The sequence below is a fragment of the Chamaea fasciata genome, unplaced genomic scaffold, assembly GCF_029207755.1.
Source record: "Chamaea fasciata isolate MVZ Bird 193981 ecotype frontalis unplaced genomic scaffold, bChaFas1.0.hap1 SCAF_27, whole genome shotgun sequence".
Classification (NCBI taxonomy): domain Eukaryota; kingdom Metazoa; phylum Chordata; class Aves; order Passeriformes; family Sylviidae; genus Chamaea; species Chamaea fasciata.
Genome location: NW_027094112.1, coordinates 4,519,061 through 4,535,935, shown reverse-complemented (window position 1 = coordinate 4,535,935; position 16,875 = coordinate 4,519,061). Strand labels below are relative to the sequence as shown.

At 65.6% G+C, this 16,875-nt stretch overlaps 1 protein-coding gene and 1 long non-coding RNA gene across 3 annotated transcripts in view; both read right to left on the bottom strand.

Annotated features, from left to right (window-relative positions):
* ARHGAP23 (Rho GTPase activating protein 23) overlaps nucleotides 1-13,671 on the bottom strand; it is a 46,457-nt gene extending 32,786 nt beyond the window's left edge. Inside the window, exon 1 of the mRNA XM_066205302.1 lies at nucleotides 13,619-13,671. Within this exon, the coding sequence (XP_066061399.1) occupies nucleotides 13,619-13,627 (9 nt within the window). The 5' untranslated portion in view covers nucleotides 13,628-13,671. The remainder of the gene's footprint in view (nucleotides 1-13,618) is intronic.
* LOC136302043 (uncharacterized) lies at nucleotides 2,590-6,300 on the bottom strand. Of its 2 annotated transcripts, none has more exons than XR_010723990.1 (3): nucleotides 6,088-6,300; nucleotides 4,823-5,035; nucleotides 2,590-4,008 (listed from the first exon to the last, which is right to left on the bottom strand). It is a non-coding gene; the product is annotated as an uncharacterized lncRNA (long non-coding RNA). The 2 variants fall into 2 exon arrangements; XR_010723991.1 differs by having other exon boundaries at nucleotides 2,590-4,004.
* Nucleotides 13,672-16,875: the final 3,204 nt, after the last annotated feature.

Here is a 16,875-nt window from a genome sequence, read left to right as displayed (position 1 = left end):
TTGTCCCCAACACTCAGTTCCAGCAGGGAATTGTCCCCAACACCCAAAGCCACCTGGGAATTGTCCCCAACACCCAGTGCCACCTGGGAATTGTCCCCAAGACTCAATGCCACCTGGGAATTGTCCCCAACACTCAGTGCCACCAGGGAATTGTCCCCAACACCCAGTGCCAGCAGGGAACTGTCCCCAACACCCAGTGCCACCAGGGAATTGTCCCCAACACCCAATGCCACCTGGGAATTGTCCCCAATCCCCAGTGCCACCAGGGAACTGTCCCCAACACCCAGTGCCACCTGGGAATTGTCCCCAACACCCAAAGCCACCTGGGAATTGTCCCCAACACCCAGTGCCACCAGGGGAAGCAGCCCCCAGGCAGGGACAAGGTTGGGGACACACCAGAGGCAGCAAAGGGACAGGAACCACGCAGCCAGAGCCGCTCCAAGGAGGAATTTTTCTCTCCCAGCCCTTGAGGGATGGCAAAGGCCACACTGGGGCTGCTTCATCCTCCTCCTCCTCCTCCTCCTCCTCCTCCTGTGCCCCGTCCTAAACCCGGCGTCATCGGGCCCTAGAGAAGTCCCAGGATTCCGTTTCCTGTTTTTCCCGTGCGAACCCTCAAATAGAAGCTGGCCTCATTCACGGCCGTTTTTCGGGTCTCGGAGCGGGTTTTGTTTTGTTGGGTTTTTTGTTTTTTTGTGGTTTTTATTTTTTATTTTAATTTTTTTTTTCAGCCGGGGCTAACAATGAGCCATTTCCTCCGGCGGCTCCGAGAGGCACCTTGCGCTCCCGGCTCCTCCCGCGGCGGAAAATCCGAGCCCGGAGAGGTCAGGGGGAGCCAGCAGCTCCTGCCCCGTGCCAGGATGGGGGGCCTTGGGGTGGGGACAGTGGCGCTGAACCCACCCCGGACACCTGAGGGACACTTTTGGGGTGACGCCGGAGGGTTTGGGAAGGATCACAGGGGAAGGGTCAAATCTCACAGCCCTCGCTGGATGGTGAAAAAAAAAAAGCAAAAAAAAAAAAAAAGGAGCTAAAAGAAGTCCTGAGCTTCCTCCCGGCCACAGCAAGGACAGGAGGTGGCTTTGGGGGACACGATTTTGGGGACACCGAGCTCCAGCGGTGTTTTCCCGGGATTAGGAGCAGCCCGACGTTTCTTTTTTTTCCTTTTTTTTTTTTCCCCTCAAGCCCACACGCGTCCGTGTCCCCTCCCCGGCCGGGGGACATCAATGTCCTGCCCCTGCTGCCACACCAGTCACCGCCAGCCCCGGCGGGGACCACGCTTTGCCCCTGAAAAGCGCTGGCACCGCAGCGCGGCCCCCGCCCCGGCCGGGCAGAGAAAAGAGCCACTATTGTGTGACAATGGCCCGATTGTCACCCGCCCCCCGGAGCCACCGGGCTCTGTCCCACCCGCCCCGGGGCTGCCCCACGCGCTCGGCCCCATCAAGGGACCCTCTGTCACCCGCGGGGGATGGCGGGGGGGGACACGGTCACCGTGGGCACGCCGGGGTGTGCGGTGACACCGAAGGGGTGATGGGGACCTGGCTGGGCACTGAAGGGGACACGAGGTTGGGGCTCGGGGCTGCGGCAGGAATCGGTTCCCCTACCCTGGGGTGGCTCCCGGAATCCCAGATCCTTCCTGCTGCTGTTGGGAAAGGGATTCCAGTGGGTCCCATCCCGGGGTGAGAGAAGGGTCCGTCACCATGGTCACCAGGGCCATCCCCATGGTCACCAGGGCCATCTCCATGGCCACCAGGGCCATCCCCATGGTCACCAGGGCCATCCCCATGGCCACCAGGGCCTTGGTCACCAGGGCCATCTCCATGGTCACCAGGGCCATGGTCACCAGGGCCATCTCCATGGCCACCAGGGCCATCCCCATGGCCACCAGGGCCATCTCCATGGTCACCAGGGCCATCCCCATGGCCACCAGGGCCTTGGTCACCAGGGCCATGGTCACCAGGGCCATCCCCATGGCCACCAGGGCCATGGCCACCAAGTCCCATCTCCACGGTCACCAGGGCTATCTCCAGAGTCACCAGAGCCATCCCCATGGTCACCAGGCTCTATCCCTATGGTCACCAGGGCCATCACCATTGTCACCAGAGCCATCTCTGCTGTCACCAGAGCCATCCCCGCTGTCACCACGCTCCATCCCCATGGCCACCAAGTCCCATCTCCACAGCCACCAGGGCCATCCCCATTGTCACCAGGGCCATCCCCACTGTCACCAGGGCCATCCCCACTGTCACCAGGGCCATCCCCAGGGCCACCACTCCCTCATTTTCCTCACTTTGGGACACCTCCCCCCCTCTCCCCCCAAGGCCACCCCAGCTCCACCTTCCCCCTCCCAAAAACTTGGGGCCAACCCCACACCCCAACACCCTCCGTCCCCAAAACCCGCCTCCCTCCGAGGCCTGGTGACACCAAAGCCACCAGGAATGTCACCAGTCTCGGTGGTGGTGGTGGTGGTGGTGGCACCGAGCTGCCGGACGGCGCGGGCCTTGCGCCACACCGAGGTGTGCCCGGGTTGCCAATTAGCGAAGGGCTTAATGAACCCCTAACGAATTCCTGGGGGAAAAAGGAGGAGGCCGCTCCAGGTGCTCCGGGCGGGAGGACGGCGGCGCGTGTTGAAGCAGCCACCCGGGGCACCCTGAGCTGGGCGGGTTTGGGGAGAGCAGGACGAGTTTTGGGGAGAGCTGGGGGGATTTCGGGAGAGCCGGGTGGGTTTGGGGTGAGCCAGGTGGGTTTGGGGAGATCCAGGTGGGTTTGGGGAGAGCCGGGTGGGTTTGGGGAGATCCAGGTGGGTGGATTTTAGGAGAGCCAGGTGGGTTTTGGAAAAGCCAGGAGGGTTTTGGGAGAGTCAGGGGGATTTTGGGGAGAGTTAGGAGGGTTTTAGGAGAGCCAGGGGGGTTTGGGGAGATCCAGGTGGGTTTGGGGAGAGCCAGGAGGGTTTTGGAAAAGCCAGGAGGGTTTTAGGAGAGCCGGGGGGATTTTGGGAGAGCTGGGAGGGTTTGGGGAGATCCCTGCAGGTTTTGGGACACCCAGGCAGGTTTTGGGACACCCAGGCAGGTTTTGGGAGATCCCTGCAGGTTTTGGGACACCCAGGCAGGTTTTGGGACATCCAGGCAGGTTTTGGGAGATCCCTGCAGGTTTTGGGACACCCAGGCAGGTTTTGGGACACCCAGGCAGGTTTTGGGAGATCCCTGCAGGTTTTGGGACACCCAGGCAGGTTTTGGGAGATCCCTGCAGGTTTTGGGACACCCAGGCAGGTTTTGGGAGATCCCTGCAGGTTTTGGGATCACACCACGGCCCCACTGGCACAGCCGGCCCCGCCGCTGGCGGGCTGGAGGCAGCCAGGTCGATATTTTCCAACTTGAGAGCTTAAAATAGGTCATCTATCTCCATTCCTTTTTAAATCAGGTCTTGCTCGCCTTGCCGAGCACCAACTTGGTTTATTAATGGGACGGCACCGACTTGAAACCTAATCCTGGTTTGCTGGTTTGTTTTGGTTTTTTTTTTTTCCCCTTTTAATGAGAATAAACGGCCATCCCGAGGCTCGGCAGCTCCCCAGGGTAACCCCCCCTCGCCCCAGCGTGTTTTCTCCCAGCGAGTGGCTCCACGTGAACCGGGCACAGGCTCCAAATTCCAGTTTGGAGCCGCTCCCACACTCAGCATCCCCAACACGCCGACCCCAAGCGACCCGAGCTGACCCCACGGACCAAAAACCCCCCAACCCCGCCGTCCCCAAACCCCGAAGAACGCCGGGCCTGGCTGCCAGCCCCGGTGTGGGGCGGCTTTAGGATCACAAATGTCCCCCCGCGGTGACAAGGGGACAGGCCAAGGTTAAACGGCGGAGGTCACAGCCCTCCCAGGCGGGGCTGTCGCAGCCCCCGGCGGTGTCACCGGCGGGACCCCGCGCTGGCACGGCGTGGCCCAGCCCGGTGCCCGTGCCAGGTTTCGCGCTGGCGAGGCGGGATTGCGGCAGCAGCAGCCCCGAGCACAGGCTTTTCCTGTCTTTCAAGTTCAGGGTTCAGAGAGAAAGGAGGAAGGGGGGGGGGGGGGGGGGGGGAAGAAGAGAGAGAGGGAAAAAAAAAAAGAAAGGCGTTAAGAAAGTCAATTTGTGGAGCACAGACAGGAAAATGGGTTTGGGGGGCAGGAGAAAAGAGGGGGTGAGGGCAGAAGCAGCTGGGCGAGGGTTTGGGGACAGTGGGACAGCGTCCCTGCCCTGGGGGCGGCCGCCGGGATGGATTTCTGCTGGCGCAGCACTGAAACCTCACAGGAGGATGGCAAAGAGCCTCCGTCCCCGCACGTGGTGGGTGATGAAGCCCTACAAAGCCACCCCAAAATCCCCCAAATCCCCCAGCAGCCCAAATCACTCGGCACCCCAAATCATCCAGCGCCCCAAATCACCCAGTGCTCCAAATTATCCAGGGCCCCAAATCTCTCAGCACCCCAAATCTCCCAGTGTTCCAAATCCCCCAGCTCCTCAAATCTCTCAGCACCCCAAATCCTCCAGTGCCCCAAATCACTCAGCACCCCAAATCCCCCAGCACCGAAATCCTCCAGCTCCCCGAATCACTCAGCACCCCAAATCTCCCAGTGCTCCAAATCATCCAGTGCCCCAATTCACTCAGCACCCCAAAATCCTCCAGTGCCCCAAATCTCCCAGCACCCCAAAATCACTCAGCGCCCCAAATCCCCCTGCTCCCCACAAGTCCCAGCACCCCAAACCAGCGACTCAAGCCCCAGGCGCCGTAACCCCAGCAGGGCACATTTCACCCCAAAACGCGGCAGCGAAGCCGATTTCCAGATTCACACGCGCACACACCCCACAAGCCCATCCCAAAATCGCGGGCGCCGGCGCTCAGCGGTCCGGAGTCAGCAGGGAGGGATCCGAGGAGGAACCATGATTAACGCCCGGCCGCCGGCCCAGCAGCTCCTCATCCATTTCGCACAACCCAATTAATCCTTTGAAGGCCGGTGATTAAATACCCCCCACGGCCGGGGCCGAGGAAGAGCCGAGTTCAACAAAAATCAAAACCTAAAAAAAAAAAAAAAATATAAAAAACCCCACCAGGAGCTGAGTGAGGAACGAGAGGCCAAATCCAGCTCCGGGGCGAGGGCGTGCAACCTCCGCCGGGGACGAACCGCCGGGTCCCCACCGCCACCAGCGTCCCCACCCGCCCCCAGCGCTGTCCCCATCCCCACGCCGCCAAAAGGTTTCGCCGCGATTTGGCGCAAAAAATTTGGGCAGGAAACGGGGTTTTTAGCCAGCTGGCTGGGCTGGCCTTCCTCGGCAGCACCGGGAGACGGGCATCGCCCTCCGGTGCGGCGGCGCCGGGCGATGCCGGTGCCCAGCCGAGGCTCGGCAGATCCCGGGGGGGGCTGCTCGGAGCTGCAGGGGGGATGGATTTGATTTCCAGGGGTTCGTGGGCAGGCTGAGGGGGGGGTTTGGCTGCCTAAAGCCGAGCGGTGACGGGGATGGATCCGGCGGAGCCGCACGGAGCCAGCGCGGCCGGCAGTTTGGGAGGGGAGGAAGTGACCGCGGGTCTCGTCCCGGGAAGGGGGCAGCGCCTTCCCGGGGTCTCCCCCTCGGCTCCGGGGCCGGATCCAGGCGCCGCAGCCCCTCCGCCCCTGCCACGACGCCGCCGTGGCTTGGGGACAGGCCACCGACGCCTGTGGCACGCCGTGCGTGGCTGGACACCCCCCCGGTGCCGCCGGTCCTGACCCACGCTCCAGCCCCCGAGGAACCGGTTCGGTGCCGCTCCTGTCCCCCGAGGGGCATCACCAGACCTCGGCGCCATCCCAGTACTCCCAGTGCCGGCCCCACGCTCTCCCAGTACCTCCCAGTTCCCCCAGTCCCTATTCTCCCCCCTCCCCCCGAACCTACAGCTCCCGCAGTGTCTCCATTTCCTCCCAGACCGTTTCTCCGAGCCCACACCCTCCCCAGTCCGCCCAGTATCCCCCAGTTCCTCCCAGACCCCATTTCCCGGAGCCCACACCCTCCCCAGTCCGCCCAGTCCCCCCCAGCGCCGCTCCCAGTCCCCGCTCCCGTCACCCCACGGCGTCGCCGGTGTCGCCGGTGTCGCTCACCGCGGGGGCGGACGGCGGGATCCCGACCAGGCAGAAGGCGATGCCATTCATCGGGGCGCGGCGGGCGGGCTCGGTTCGGCCCGGCCCGGCTCCGCACGGCTCGGCTCGGCACAGCCCCGCACGGCGCGCTGCCGTTGGCTTCGGCCCGGCCCGGCCCCGCACGGCGCGGTCCGGCTTGGCTCGGCTCGGCTCGGCTCGGGCTGGGCCGGCGGCGGCCCCGGCCCCGGTCACGGCTCCGCCTCCTCCGGGTGCCCGCGGCGGCGGGCGGGGCGGGAATGGGGCGGCTCGGTACGGCCCGCCCGGCGGGAGGGACCGGCTCCGGGACAGCGGAACCGGCACCGGGACAGGACAACCGGCATCAGTACCGGGATGGTGGGGCGGGAATGGGAACCGGCACCGGGACAGCGGAACCGGCACCGGGACAGGACAACCAGCATCAGTACCGGGATGGTGGGGCGGGAATGGGAACCGGCACCGGGACAGAGGAACCGGCACCGGGACAGGACAACCAGCATCAGTACCGGGATGGTGGGGCGGGAATGGGAACCGGCACCGGGACAGAGGAACCGGCACCGGGACAGGACAACCAGCATCAGTACCGGGATGGTGGGGCGGGAATGGGAACCAGCACCGGGACAGAGGAACCGGCACCGGGACAGGACAACCAGCATCAGTACCGGGATGGTGGGGCGGGAATGGGAACCGGCACCGGGACAGAGGAACCGGCACCGGGACAGGACAACCAGCATCAGTACCGGGATGGTGGGGCGGGAATGGGAACCGGCACCGGGACAGAGGAACCGGCACCGGGACAGGACAACCAGCATCAGTACCGGGATGGTGGGGCGGGAATGGGAACCGGCACCAGGACAGCGGAACCGGCACCGGGACAGGACAACCAGCATCAGTACCGGGATGGTGGGGCGGGAATGGGAACCGGCACCGGGACAGCGGAACCGGCACCGGGACAGGACAACCAGCATCAGTACCGGGATGGTGGGGCGGGAATGGGAACCGGCACCAGGACAGCGGAACCGGCACCAGGACAGGAGAACCAGCATCAGTACCGGGATGGTGGGGCGGGAATGGGAACCGGCACCGGGACAGCGGAACCGGGACAGCGGAACCGGTACCGGGACAGGAGAACCAGCATCAGTACCGGGATGGTGGGGCGGGAATGGGAACCGGCACCGGGACAGCGGAACCGGGACAGCGGAACCGGTACCGGGACAGGAGAACCAGCATCAGTACCGGGATGGTGGGGCGGGAATGGGAACCGGCACCGGGACAGCGGAACCGGGACAGCGGAACCGGTACCGGGACAGGAGAACCAGCATCAGTACCGGGATGGTGGGGCGGGAATGGGAACCGGCACCGGGACAGCAGAACCGGCACCGGGACAGGACAACCAGCATCAGTACCGGGATGGTGGGGCGGTAATGGGAACCGGCACTGGGACAGAGGAACCGGTACCAGCACCGGGATGGTGGGGTGGGAACAGGAACTGGCGCTGAGACAGCAGAACCGACACCGGGACAGCAGAACCGGCACTGGGACAGGAGAACCAGCATCAGTACCGGGATGGTGGGGCAGGAATGGGGACCGGCAGCAGGAAGCAGAACCAGCACCGGGATGGGGGAACCAAGACAGCAGAACTAGCTCTGGCACCGGGGGTGGCAGGGTGGGAACATGAACCGGCACCGAGACAGCAGAACCGGCACCGGCACCAGGATGGCAGGGTGGGAACATGAACCGGCACCGAGACAGCAGAACCGGCACCGGCACCAGGATGGCGGGGTGGGAACATGAACCGGCACCGGGACAGCAGAACCGGCACCGGGGTGGCAGGGTGGGAACAGGAACCGGCACCAACAGTGACACCGGGACAGCAGGAACCAGCACCGAGCTGGCACTGGGATGGGGAGCAGAGCAGGGACATCGGGATGGGCAGGGGACACCCAGGGACATGACCAGGAAAGGGACACCCAGGGACTGGGACAGGACACTCAGGGACCAGGATGGGGACAGGGGTTGGGACACCCAGGGATGGGCAGGGAACATTCCCAGGGATGAGGAGCAGGCAAAGGACATCCAGAAACCAGGCCAAGCATGGACGTGTGACAGCCAGGGACGAGGATGGGGACAGGGATGTGTCACCCAGGGACAGGCAGGGGACACCCAGGACCAGCCAGGACAGAGGGACAGGGACCAGGACTGGCACAGAGGGAGCTGGCAGAGGGACACCGGGACAAGCAGGACAGGGACAGACGGACGAGCCCCGGCAGGGCGAGGCCAAGGCCGGGCAGTGCCGGAGGAGAGGCACGGAAGGACACACGGACAGGAAACGCCAGGACAGAGGGACAGGAGTGACGGGGACGGGCACAGGCAGACGTGGGGACGGAAACAGCCGGGCTGGGGCCGACAGACGGACAAAAGGCTGACACAGACCCGCGGGGAAAGGAAACGGCCAGGACGGGAAACAGCTGGACAGACGGACGGACGGAGCCCGGCCTGGCAGACAGAGGGATGGGGACAGCCAGCTTGGGGACAGCTGCGATGGGGACAGCCAGCAGGGCCCGGCCTGGCTCAGGCCACGGACACAGCATCCCAAAGCCACCGTGGAGGAACTGCTGAGGGAGCGAGTCCCGCGCCCAAATTTCGGGGTGCAAACAGCACCTCCCAGGCCCCGCGGTGACAGGAGGTGACCCCAACGCCGTGACACCAGCCCTGCGTCACCTGTGGCACCAGCCGGCACGGCCAGCACCCAGCACCGGCCCTGGGGGGGCAATTTTGGGAGGGAAACGGAGCCACAGGTGACACAGGAAAGCGGGAGGAGTGAGGGCCACAACCCCTGGGGACACAGGGACACGGCGGGAGGGGACAGAGTCACCGCGGTGACAGGGCTGGAGCCACCAGGGCCCAGGGAGGGGCTCAGGGCACAGCGGGATCAGCTGCCACCGTCCCCCCGCAGCACCCTGAGGTGGCTCCTCCGCCGCCTGCCGGTGTCACTGTCCCCGCTGTGTCCCCAGAAGGGACAGAGCCCCGCGTGTGGGACAAAGGCGGGGCTTGGAGCGAACCCCCGGAGCACCCCGGGGCGCTCAGGGAATTCCGGGGGGAGGCAGCACCCCAATCCCGCAGCTGGGATGGCTCCAAGGGCTCCTGCAGGCGATGTCCCCGTGTCCCCAAGACACCCCCGAGTCCCTCCTGAGGCCAGGTTTGTCCCCAGGGATGCCAGCCTGTGCCACGCGGCATTCCTGGGAATGCCAGGCTGTGTCACACTTTGATCCTGGGAATGCCAGCCCCTGCCATCCCACAGTCCAAGGATTCCAGCCCGTGCCATCCTGCATTCCCGGGAATTCCATCCTGCATTCCCAGGAATGTCGGCCTGTGCCACCCTGTGATCCTGGAAATGCCAGCCTGTGCCACGCAACATTCCCGGGAATGCCAGCCCATGCCATCCCTCAGTCCTGGGAATTCCAGCCCATGCCATCCCTCAATCCTGGGAATTCCGGTCCATGCCATCCTGCATTCCCGGGAATGCCAGCCTATTCCACTCCATGATCCCAGGAATGCCAGCCTGTGCCGTCTTCATTCCAGGGAATGCCAGCCTGTGCCACCTTGTGATCCTGGGAACGCCAGCCCGTGTCACCCCACACTCCCAGGAATCCCAGCCCGTGCCATCCCGCATTCCCGGGAATCCCAGCCCGTGCCATCCCGCATTCCCGGGAATCCCAGCCCGCGACAGCGCGGCTGCCAAGCGCGAGTTTTCCGTGACACCATTAAAGAAAGTCCGGTGTCAACAACAACTTCCTGCGGCAGCCCCAGAACAAACAAACGCCCGAGGGGCTGCCGGCGGCCGCCGGGAAACGCCGGGAATTCGGGGCCGGGAATTCGGGGTTGGGAATTCAGGGTTGGGAATTCGGGGCCGGGAATTCTGAGCCGGGAATTCTGGGCCGGGAATTCGGGGCCGGGAATTCAGGGTTGGGAATTTGGGGCCAGGAATTCGGGGTTGGGAATCCGGGGCCAGGAATTCGGGGTTGGGAATTCAGGATTGGGAATTCAGGCCTGGGAATTCGGGGCCGGGAATTCGGGGTTGGGAATTCAGGGCCAGGAATTCGGGGTTGGGAATTCGGGGCTGGGAATTCAGGGTTGGGAATTCAGGGCCAGGAATTCGGGGTTGGGAATTCAGGACTGGGAATTCGGGGTTGGGAATTCAGGGCCAGGAATTCGGGGTTGGGAATTCAGGGCCAGGAATTCGGGGCTGGGTATTCGGGACCGAGCAGAGGCCACAGGGATGGGGTGGCAGCTCCCACATCTGTCATTCCAGCTGGGATGGGCAGGGGACAGCCAGGAACAGGAGCAGGGACATTCAGGGACATTCAGGGATAGGGAACCACAAAGGACATCCAGATCCCGAGGATGGACAGGGGTCACTCCGGGATGGGGACAGCGACGGTGCCACCCTGGTGGTGTCACCCCCAGCACCCAGGGGTGGCACGGAGGGGTTTTTTCCCTATGGGAATGTGGGTGCCAGCAGTGAGGGGACACTGCTGTCCCCTGCCCGGCCTTGGGAAGCAGGAGGTGACAAACAGCAGGATGTGAGTGACGGGAGTTTCCTCTGCGCCGGGCACAGCCGGACGGCCAGACCCCGCCCCCAGGTGTCCCTGTGTCACCATGGGGACACGCCAGGCGGGATGTGACAGCGGCCGCCCTCTGCCTGCCCGGCCACGCAGCGCTGGCCACCGCGGCCGCCGGCCGCTGGCCACTCTCCAGAAGGACTTTCCAGGAAAAAAAAAAAATGTCCCCTCCGGCTGGGTTTGGCACTCAGGGCCACCCGAACGTGTCCCTTCCCGCAGGACAGGCCACGGGGACAGCAGGGACCCCGCGTGGCGGTGCCACTCCTGGGGGTCCCTCTTGCTGTGTCCCCCAGGAGGGGACACGCGGCCACGTCCAGGTTGTGACCGCACTCGGGACAGGTGGCAGGAGCCAGCTGTGGATCCCGGGACTGTCTTGGTGTCCCCAGCGTCACCCAGGGAGGTGACACAACCCGAGCTGGCCCCGTGGTCCCTCACTCTGTACGAGCACAAGGAGGGCTGAGCCCCATCCTGGGGTTCGCAGCTTTGGGGGGAGGGCTCCAGGAGAGCCCCCAGACCCCGGGCAGCTCCCGCACAGGTGTCCCCATGTCGCCGGTGCCACCACGCCTCAGATCCTCCCTCCGCACCCCAAAGAATTCCCCGTCCTTTGTGTCCCCCAGCCCCACCCCAGCCCCTTCCCGTTGTCCCCAGGAGCAGGGTGGGGACAAGCGGCACACACCTGCCGGGGCTCCCCCACGCCCCATTCCGTGCCCATCCGGCCGAAAATCACCGCCCTGCCTCCCCCAGGGCAGGGCGGACCCAGCGCTCCTCCATCCCAAATCCCAAATCAACCCCAAATCCCAAATCCCGGCGGCTGAAGGAGCGGATCCGGGGGAGCAGGAGCCCCCCACCCACCCACCCACCCGCTCCCTGCGGAGCCGCTTCCGCGCCGCAGACAAAGGGAAACGGAGAGAGAGAGAGAGAGAGCGAGCGGGGGGGAAAAATCCAGCCCGGGAAAGAGACGGGGTTTAACCTAATCCCGGGAATTAAAACCCAAGGAAAAGCAAAAGCGGGGAGGCGAGGAGGAGGAGGAGGTGGGGGGCACAGCGGGGTCGGGGCAGGGCGGCACCCGGGCCCGGGCGGTGAGCACGGGGGTGGCGTGGGTGCCCCGTTGGGGGTCTCGCCGTGTGTCCCCCCATCCCTGCCGGGTTTTCCCAGCCGGCGGAGCCCGCGTTCCTTCCCCGGCGGCAGCAGCACGAAGCCATTTTGAGCAGGCGGACGGACGGAAAGGGTGACGGCCCCCAGCCCCTCCTCCCCCTGCCCGTGGGGACAAACAACAGCGAGCCCGGGGAGGGCGGCTCGGGGCCGGGAGAGGAAGCCCGGCGGCCAAAGGGCCCCAAAAACGAGCACGGAGCGGCGGCGGCGGCGGGGGGGACCGCCCGGGATTGACGTGCTCATCCCACATCAGGGAGGGGCCGCCATCCCGCCGGGGTTTTTTTATTTTATTTCATTTCATTTAATTTTATTTTATTTTTGGGGGGTGGTGCCCTGAGCGCTGCTGCGGCTGCGGCGGGGATGTGGAAGGAGGAAGGGAGGAGGGATGGAGAAGGGGCAGAGCTGCCCGGAGCCTCCCGGCCGTGCCCGGTGCCCGAGGAAAGGGGAACATGCCAACCTGGCTGCCGCTCACGGCCTAAAAAATCACCCACGGCCGCTCTTCCAAAAAGGCGTCGCCGCCAATCAGGGGCGGCGGCGGGGAGGGAAGAAGGCGTGCGGGCGGCTCGGGAGCTCCTCTGCATTGCAGCTGGATGTGGGAAGAGCGGGGATTTTTTATTATTTTATTTTTTTTTTTTTTTTCGCAGCCCCCCCCCCCCCCCCGGGTGGGTGGGGGCGCGATGCTGCACCCCGCGATGGGGGACAGCCCGGGGGTTGGTGGCGGGTGGTCACCCGGCTGTGTGACATCGCCCCCGCTGCTCCCCCCGCCATCGCTCGGCGCTCAGGCCCTGCCCGGGTTTCCGCAGCACGCGGCCCCCAACGTGCGGCCGGAGCCGGGGACGTGTCGTGCCCGCAGCGGTGGCACCGCGCGCGGGTCCCCATGGCTGTCCCCAACCCCCCCCCGGAGAGATCCCGAGCATCAAACCCTCCGCTGGGGATGGAGGAGGAGGAGGAGGAGGAGGAGGAGGAGGAGGAGGGAGGGGGGAAACACGAGGCAGAAACAGACGGGGGGTGCCTGGAGGGGGCTGGAGCCCACAGCTGGGGTGGGGATGGTGGGAAAAGGGGTGACCCCCACCCTAAGGACCCTCCTGTCCCCGCGGCACGGGGGGTCCCAGAGACCCCCAGAGGAGGGGACAGCCCAGCCCAGCCCGGCCCAGCCCAGCCCAGCCCGGCCGGAGCGGGACGGGGGCTGGAGGCGTTTTTGAATAACGGGATGGGGAGACAGAGGAAAAGACCCCCTACCCAAAAAAAAAAACCAAACCCCAAAACCTCGAGGTTTTCCCACACCCCACGGCGGCTCCAGCCCGTTCCCCGAGCAGAAACCCCCTCCCCAAAAAGCGCGGGCTGCGCCGGGCGGCGGCGGCGAAGCAGGGAGAGGGTCCCACGGCACACCTGGCGCTGGGCGAGGCACACGGGGGGCGCTGGGTGGGGGGATCCCGAGGGTCCCCGGTGGGCTCAGGTGATGCCGGGGCAGCAGGTGGGCGGCGGGGAGAGGCCGGGGGAAGGTGGGTGGGGACCCGGCGGGGCAGACAGCAGCAGGTGGGGAACGCGGCGCTGGCAGGTGGGGTCCCCCCGGCAGCAGGTGGGGTCCCCTCGGCAGCAGGTGGGGTCCCCGGGGGGTGTGGGACCCCCGGAACGGCGCCGCCGCGCCCGTGGGTGCCGGACCCGTCCCGTCCCCGCCGCGGCAGCTCCGGGCCCGGTCCCGCTCCCCGTCCTGGTCCCGTCCCGTATCCCGGTGATCCTACCTGCTCCATGGGGCCGCTCAGAGGGCGGGCGCGGCGGTCGGGCCGCGGGCCATGGGCCGGTCCCGGTGCCGGTGGCGGTGCCGGTGGCGGAGCCGGCGCGCCCCGGTGCGGCCCCGTTGCCGCCGCCGCCTCTCGCCGCCGCCGCCCACGCCCGGCGCCGCCCGGCGCATCCCGGGAGCGGCGTCATGTGAGCGGCGACGGGAGGGGGCCCCCCCGGCCCCACCCGGACCCCGCCGCCGCCCTCCCCTCCCTCCCCTCGGCCCGGCCCCCCCGGGACCCCGCCAGGCACATCCCGCTGCTTCCCTCCTGCTCCATCCCTCCCTCCCTCCATCCATCCTTCATCCGTCTATCATCCGCGGATTCCATCCCGCATCCCTCCGTCCGTCCTGGCATCACACCTGCCCCTCAAACTGGCAACTCCAAATCCTTTTCCATCCATCCCTCCATCCCTCCATCCCTCCATCCCTCCATCCCTCCATCCATCCCTCCATCCCTCCATCCCTCCATCCATCCATCCCTCCACCCCTCCATCCATCCCTCCATCCATCCATCCATCCCTCCATCCCTCCATCCATCCATCCCTCCATCCCTCCATCCATTCGTCCATCCATCCCTCCATCCATCCGTCCATCCGTCCATCCATCCGTCCATCCATCCCTCCATCCCTCCACCCCTCCATCCCTCCCTCCCTGTTCCCTCTCCCCATTCCCAGGCCCGCCGATCTCCTGGCAGTGTCACTGTCCCCACCCATGGCCGCGGTGTCCCCGTGGCCGGGCTGGGTGTCCCTGGCTGTCCCCTCCCGTCCCCGCGGGCAGCTCTGGGTGTCCCCAGTCCCGGCCTTTCCCGGGGCGGCAGCCAAGCCCTCGGGGCTGGGTAAATGTTAGCTCGGGGCGGTGCGGGTGCCAGGCCCAGTGTCACCCTGTCACCCCTGCGGCGCTGCCAGCGCCCGGCGTGACCCGGCCGGGGACAGCGGGCACCGTGCCCGCCCCGGGATCCCCGGGCACGGCCCCGCGCTCGGCCTCGGCTGCCTCGGTGTGCCCGGGGCTGGGCCTCGGTTCCCCTTGATTGATCCCGGGCTGTGCCTCAGTTTCCCTCGGATTGATCCCGGGCTGTTCCTCAGTTTCCCTCCGATTGATCTCGGGCTGTTCCTCAATTTCCCTTGGATTGATCCCGGGCTGTTCCTCAATTTCCCTTGGATTGATCCCGGGCTGTTCCTCAGTTTCCCTCGGATTGATCCCGGGCTGTTCCTCAGTTTCCCTCGGATTGAGCCTGGGCTGTGCCTCAGTTTCCCTTTGGTAGCTCCAGGCTGTGCCTCACTTTCTCTTGATTGATCCCAGGCTGTGCCTCGGTTTCCTTGGATTGATCCCGTGCCGTCCCTCAGTCTCCCTTGGATTGATCCCGTGCCGTCCCTCAGTTTCCCTTGGATTGGTCCCGTGCCGTGCCTCAGTTTCCCTCGTCCCGGGGGTCCCAACAGCCCCCGCAGGATCGGGATCGGGATCGGGGTCAGGGGGAGGCGCAGCGGGAAGAAAGCGCCCTTTGTCCCGGGGCCGCGGCGCTTTCTGATGCTAATGAAGGGTGGAAACGGAGCTCCGGCCGCGCTCGGGCTTTTCCAGGCCCGCCCGGACAAAAGCGGCTTTTTTTGGGGTGTCCCGGGATCCCCACGGGCTCCCCCGCGCCGTGGGCGCGTCCCGGGGTGCGGCGTTCCCGGGAATGCGGCGCCCCAAAGATTCCGCGGGGTGTGGGGAGCCCGAATGGGCCTCGTTCCCCATCCCGGGGATCCCAAATCTGCTTCGTTCTCCATCTCGGAGACCCCAAATCCGCCCTATTACCCACCCCAGGGACCCCAAATTCGGCCCATCCCTGACATCCCAAACCCGCCCCATCTTCGGGACCCCAAATCTGCTCTGCTCCCCACCCCTGAGACCCCAAATCTGTCCCATTCTCCATCCTTGAGACCCCAAATCTGCTCTGCTCCCCACCCCTGAGACCCCAAATCTGTCCCATTCTCCATCCTTGAGACCCCAAATCTGCTCTGCTCCCCATCCTTGAGACCCCAAATCCGCCCCATTTCCCATCCCTGAGACCCCAAATCCGCCCCATTCCCCATCCCTGAGACCCCAAATCCGCCCCGTTCCCCATCCCTGAGACCCCAAATATGCTTTGTTCCCCACCCCTGAGACCCCAACTCCGCCCCATTCCCCACCCCGAAACCCCAAATCCGCCCCATTCCCCACCCCGAGGACCCCAAATCCGCCCTATTCCTGAGACCCCAAATCCGCCCCACCACTGAGACCCCAAATCCGCCCCACCCCGAGGACCCCAAATCCGCCCCATTCCCCACCCCGAGGACCCCAAATCTGTCCCATTCTCCATCCTTGAGACCCCAAATCTGCTCTGCTCCCCATCCCGAGACCCCAAATCCGCCCCATTCCCCACCCCTGAGACCCCAAATCCGCCCTATTCCTGAGACCCCAAATCCGCCCCACCACTGAGACCCCAAATCCGCCCCATTCCCCACCCCTGAGACCCCAAATCCGCCCCATTCCCCACCCCTGAGACCCCAAATCCGCCCTATTCCTGAGACCCCAAATCCGCCCCACCACTGAGACCCCAAATCCGCCCCGTCCCCCACCCCGAGGACCCCAAATCCGCCCCATTCCCCATCCCGGGAACCCCCCTCCCCATTCCCCACTCCCCAGCCCGGGCTTCTGTGGGGCAGAGCCCTCGGGCGCTGCAGCCAAAGGGACACGAGAAAAAATTTAAAAAAAAAACCCACAACAACAACAACAACAAAACCAAACCAAAACAACCCCAAAAAGGAATCCGCAGCCGCCGCGTCCCGCCCGCCTGGCCCCGTCAAAGGACGCTTTGTCCCCGCGCCCCGCCGCGACAACGGCCACTGTCCCCAAGGGCGGGGACCCCGAGGAGCAGGAGGAGGACGAGGAGGAGGAGGAGGAGGAGGAGGAGGAGGAGGAGGAGGAGGAGGAGGAGGAGGAGGAGGAGGATGAAGCTCCCCCCCCTCCCCAAACCCCCCCAGCCCCAATTCTGTCGCTGTCGCCGCCTTTGATCCGCCGCGGCCGGGGGCGTTCAGAGCGCCCCGAGGGGGATCGGGGGCGAGGGGGAAATGGGGGAAGGGGCTGGGGGGGATTTGGGGGGTAGGAGGGGGATTTGGGGGGACAGAAGCAGGATTGGGGGATTTGGGGGGGGATTTGGGGGGGATTTGGGGGGGCAGGAGCGGGAATGGGGGATTTGGAGGC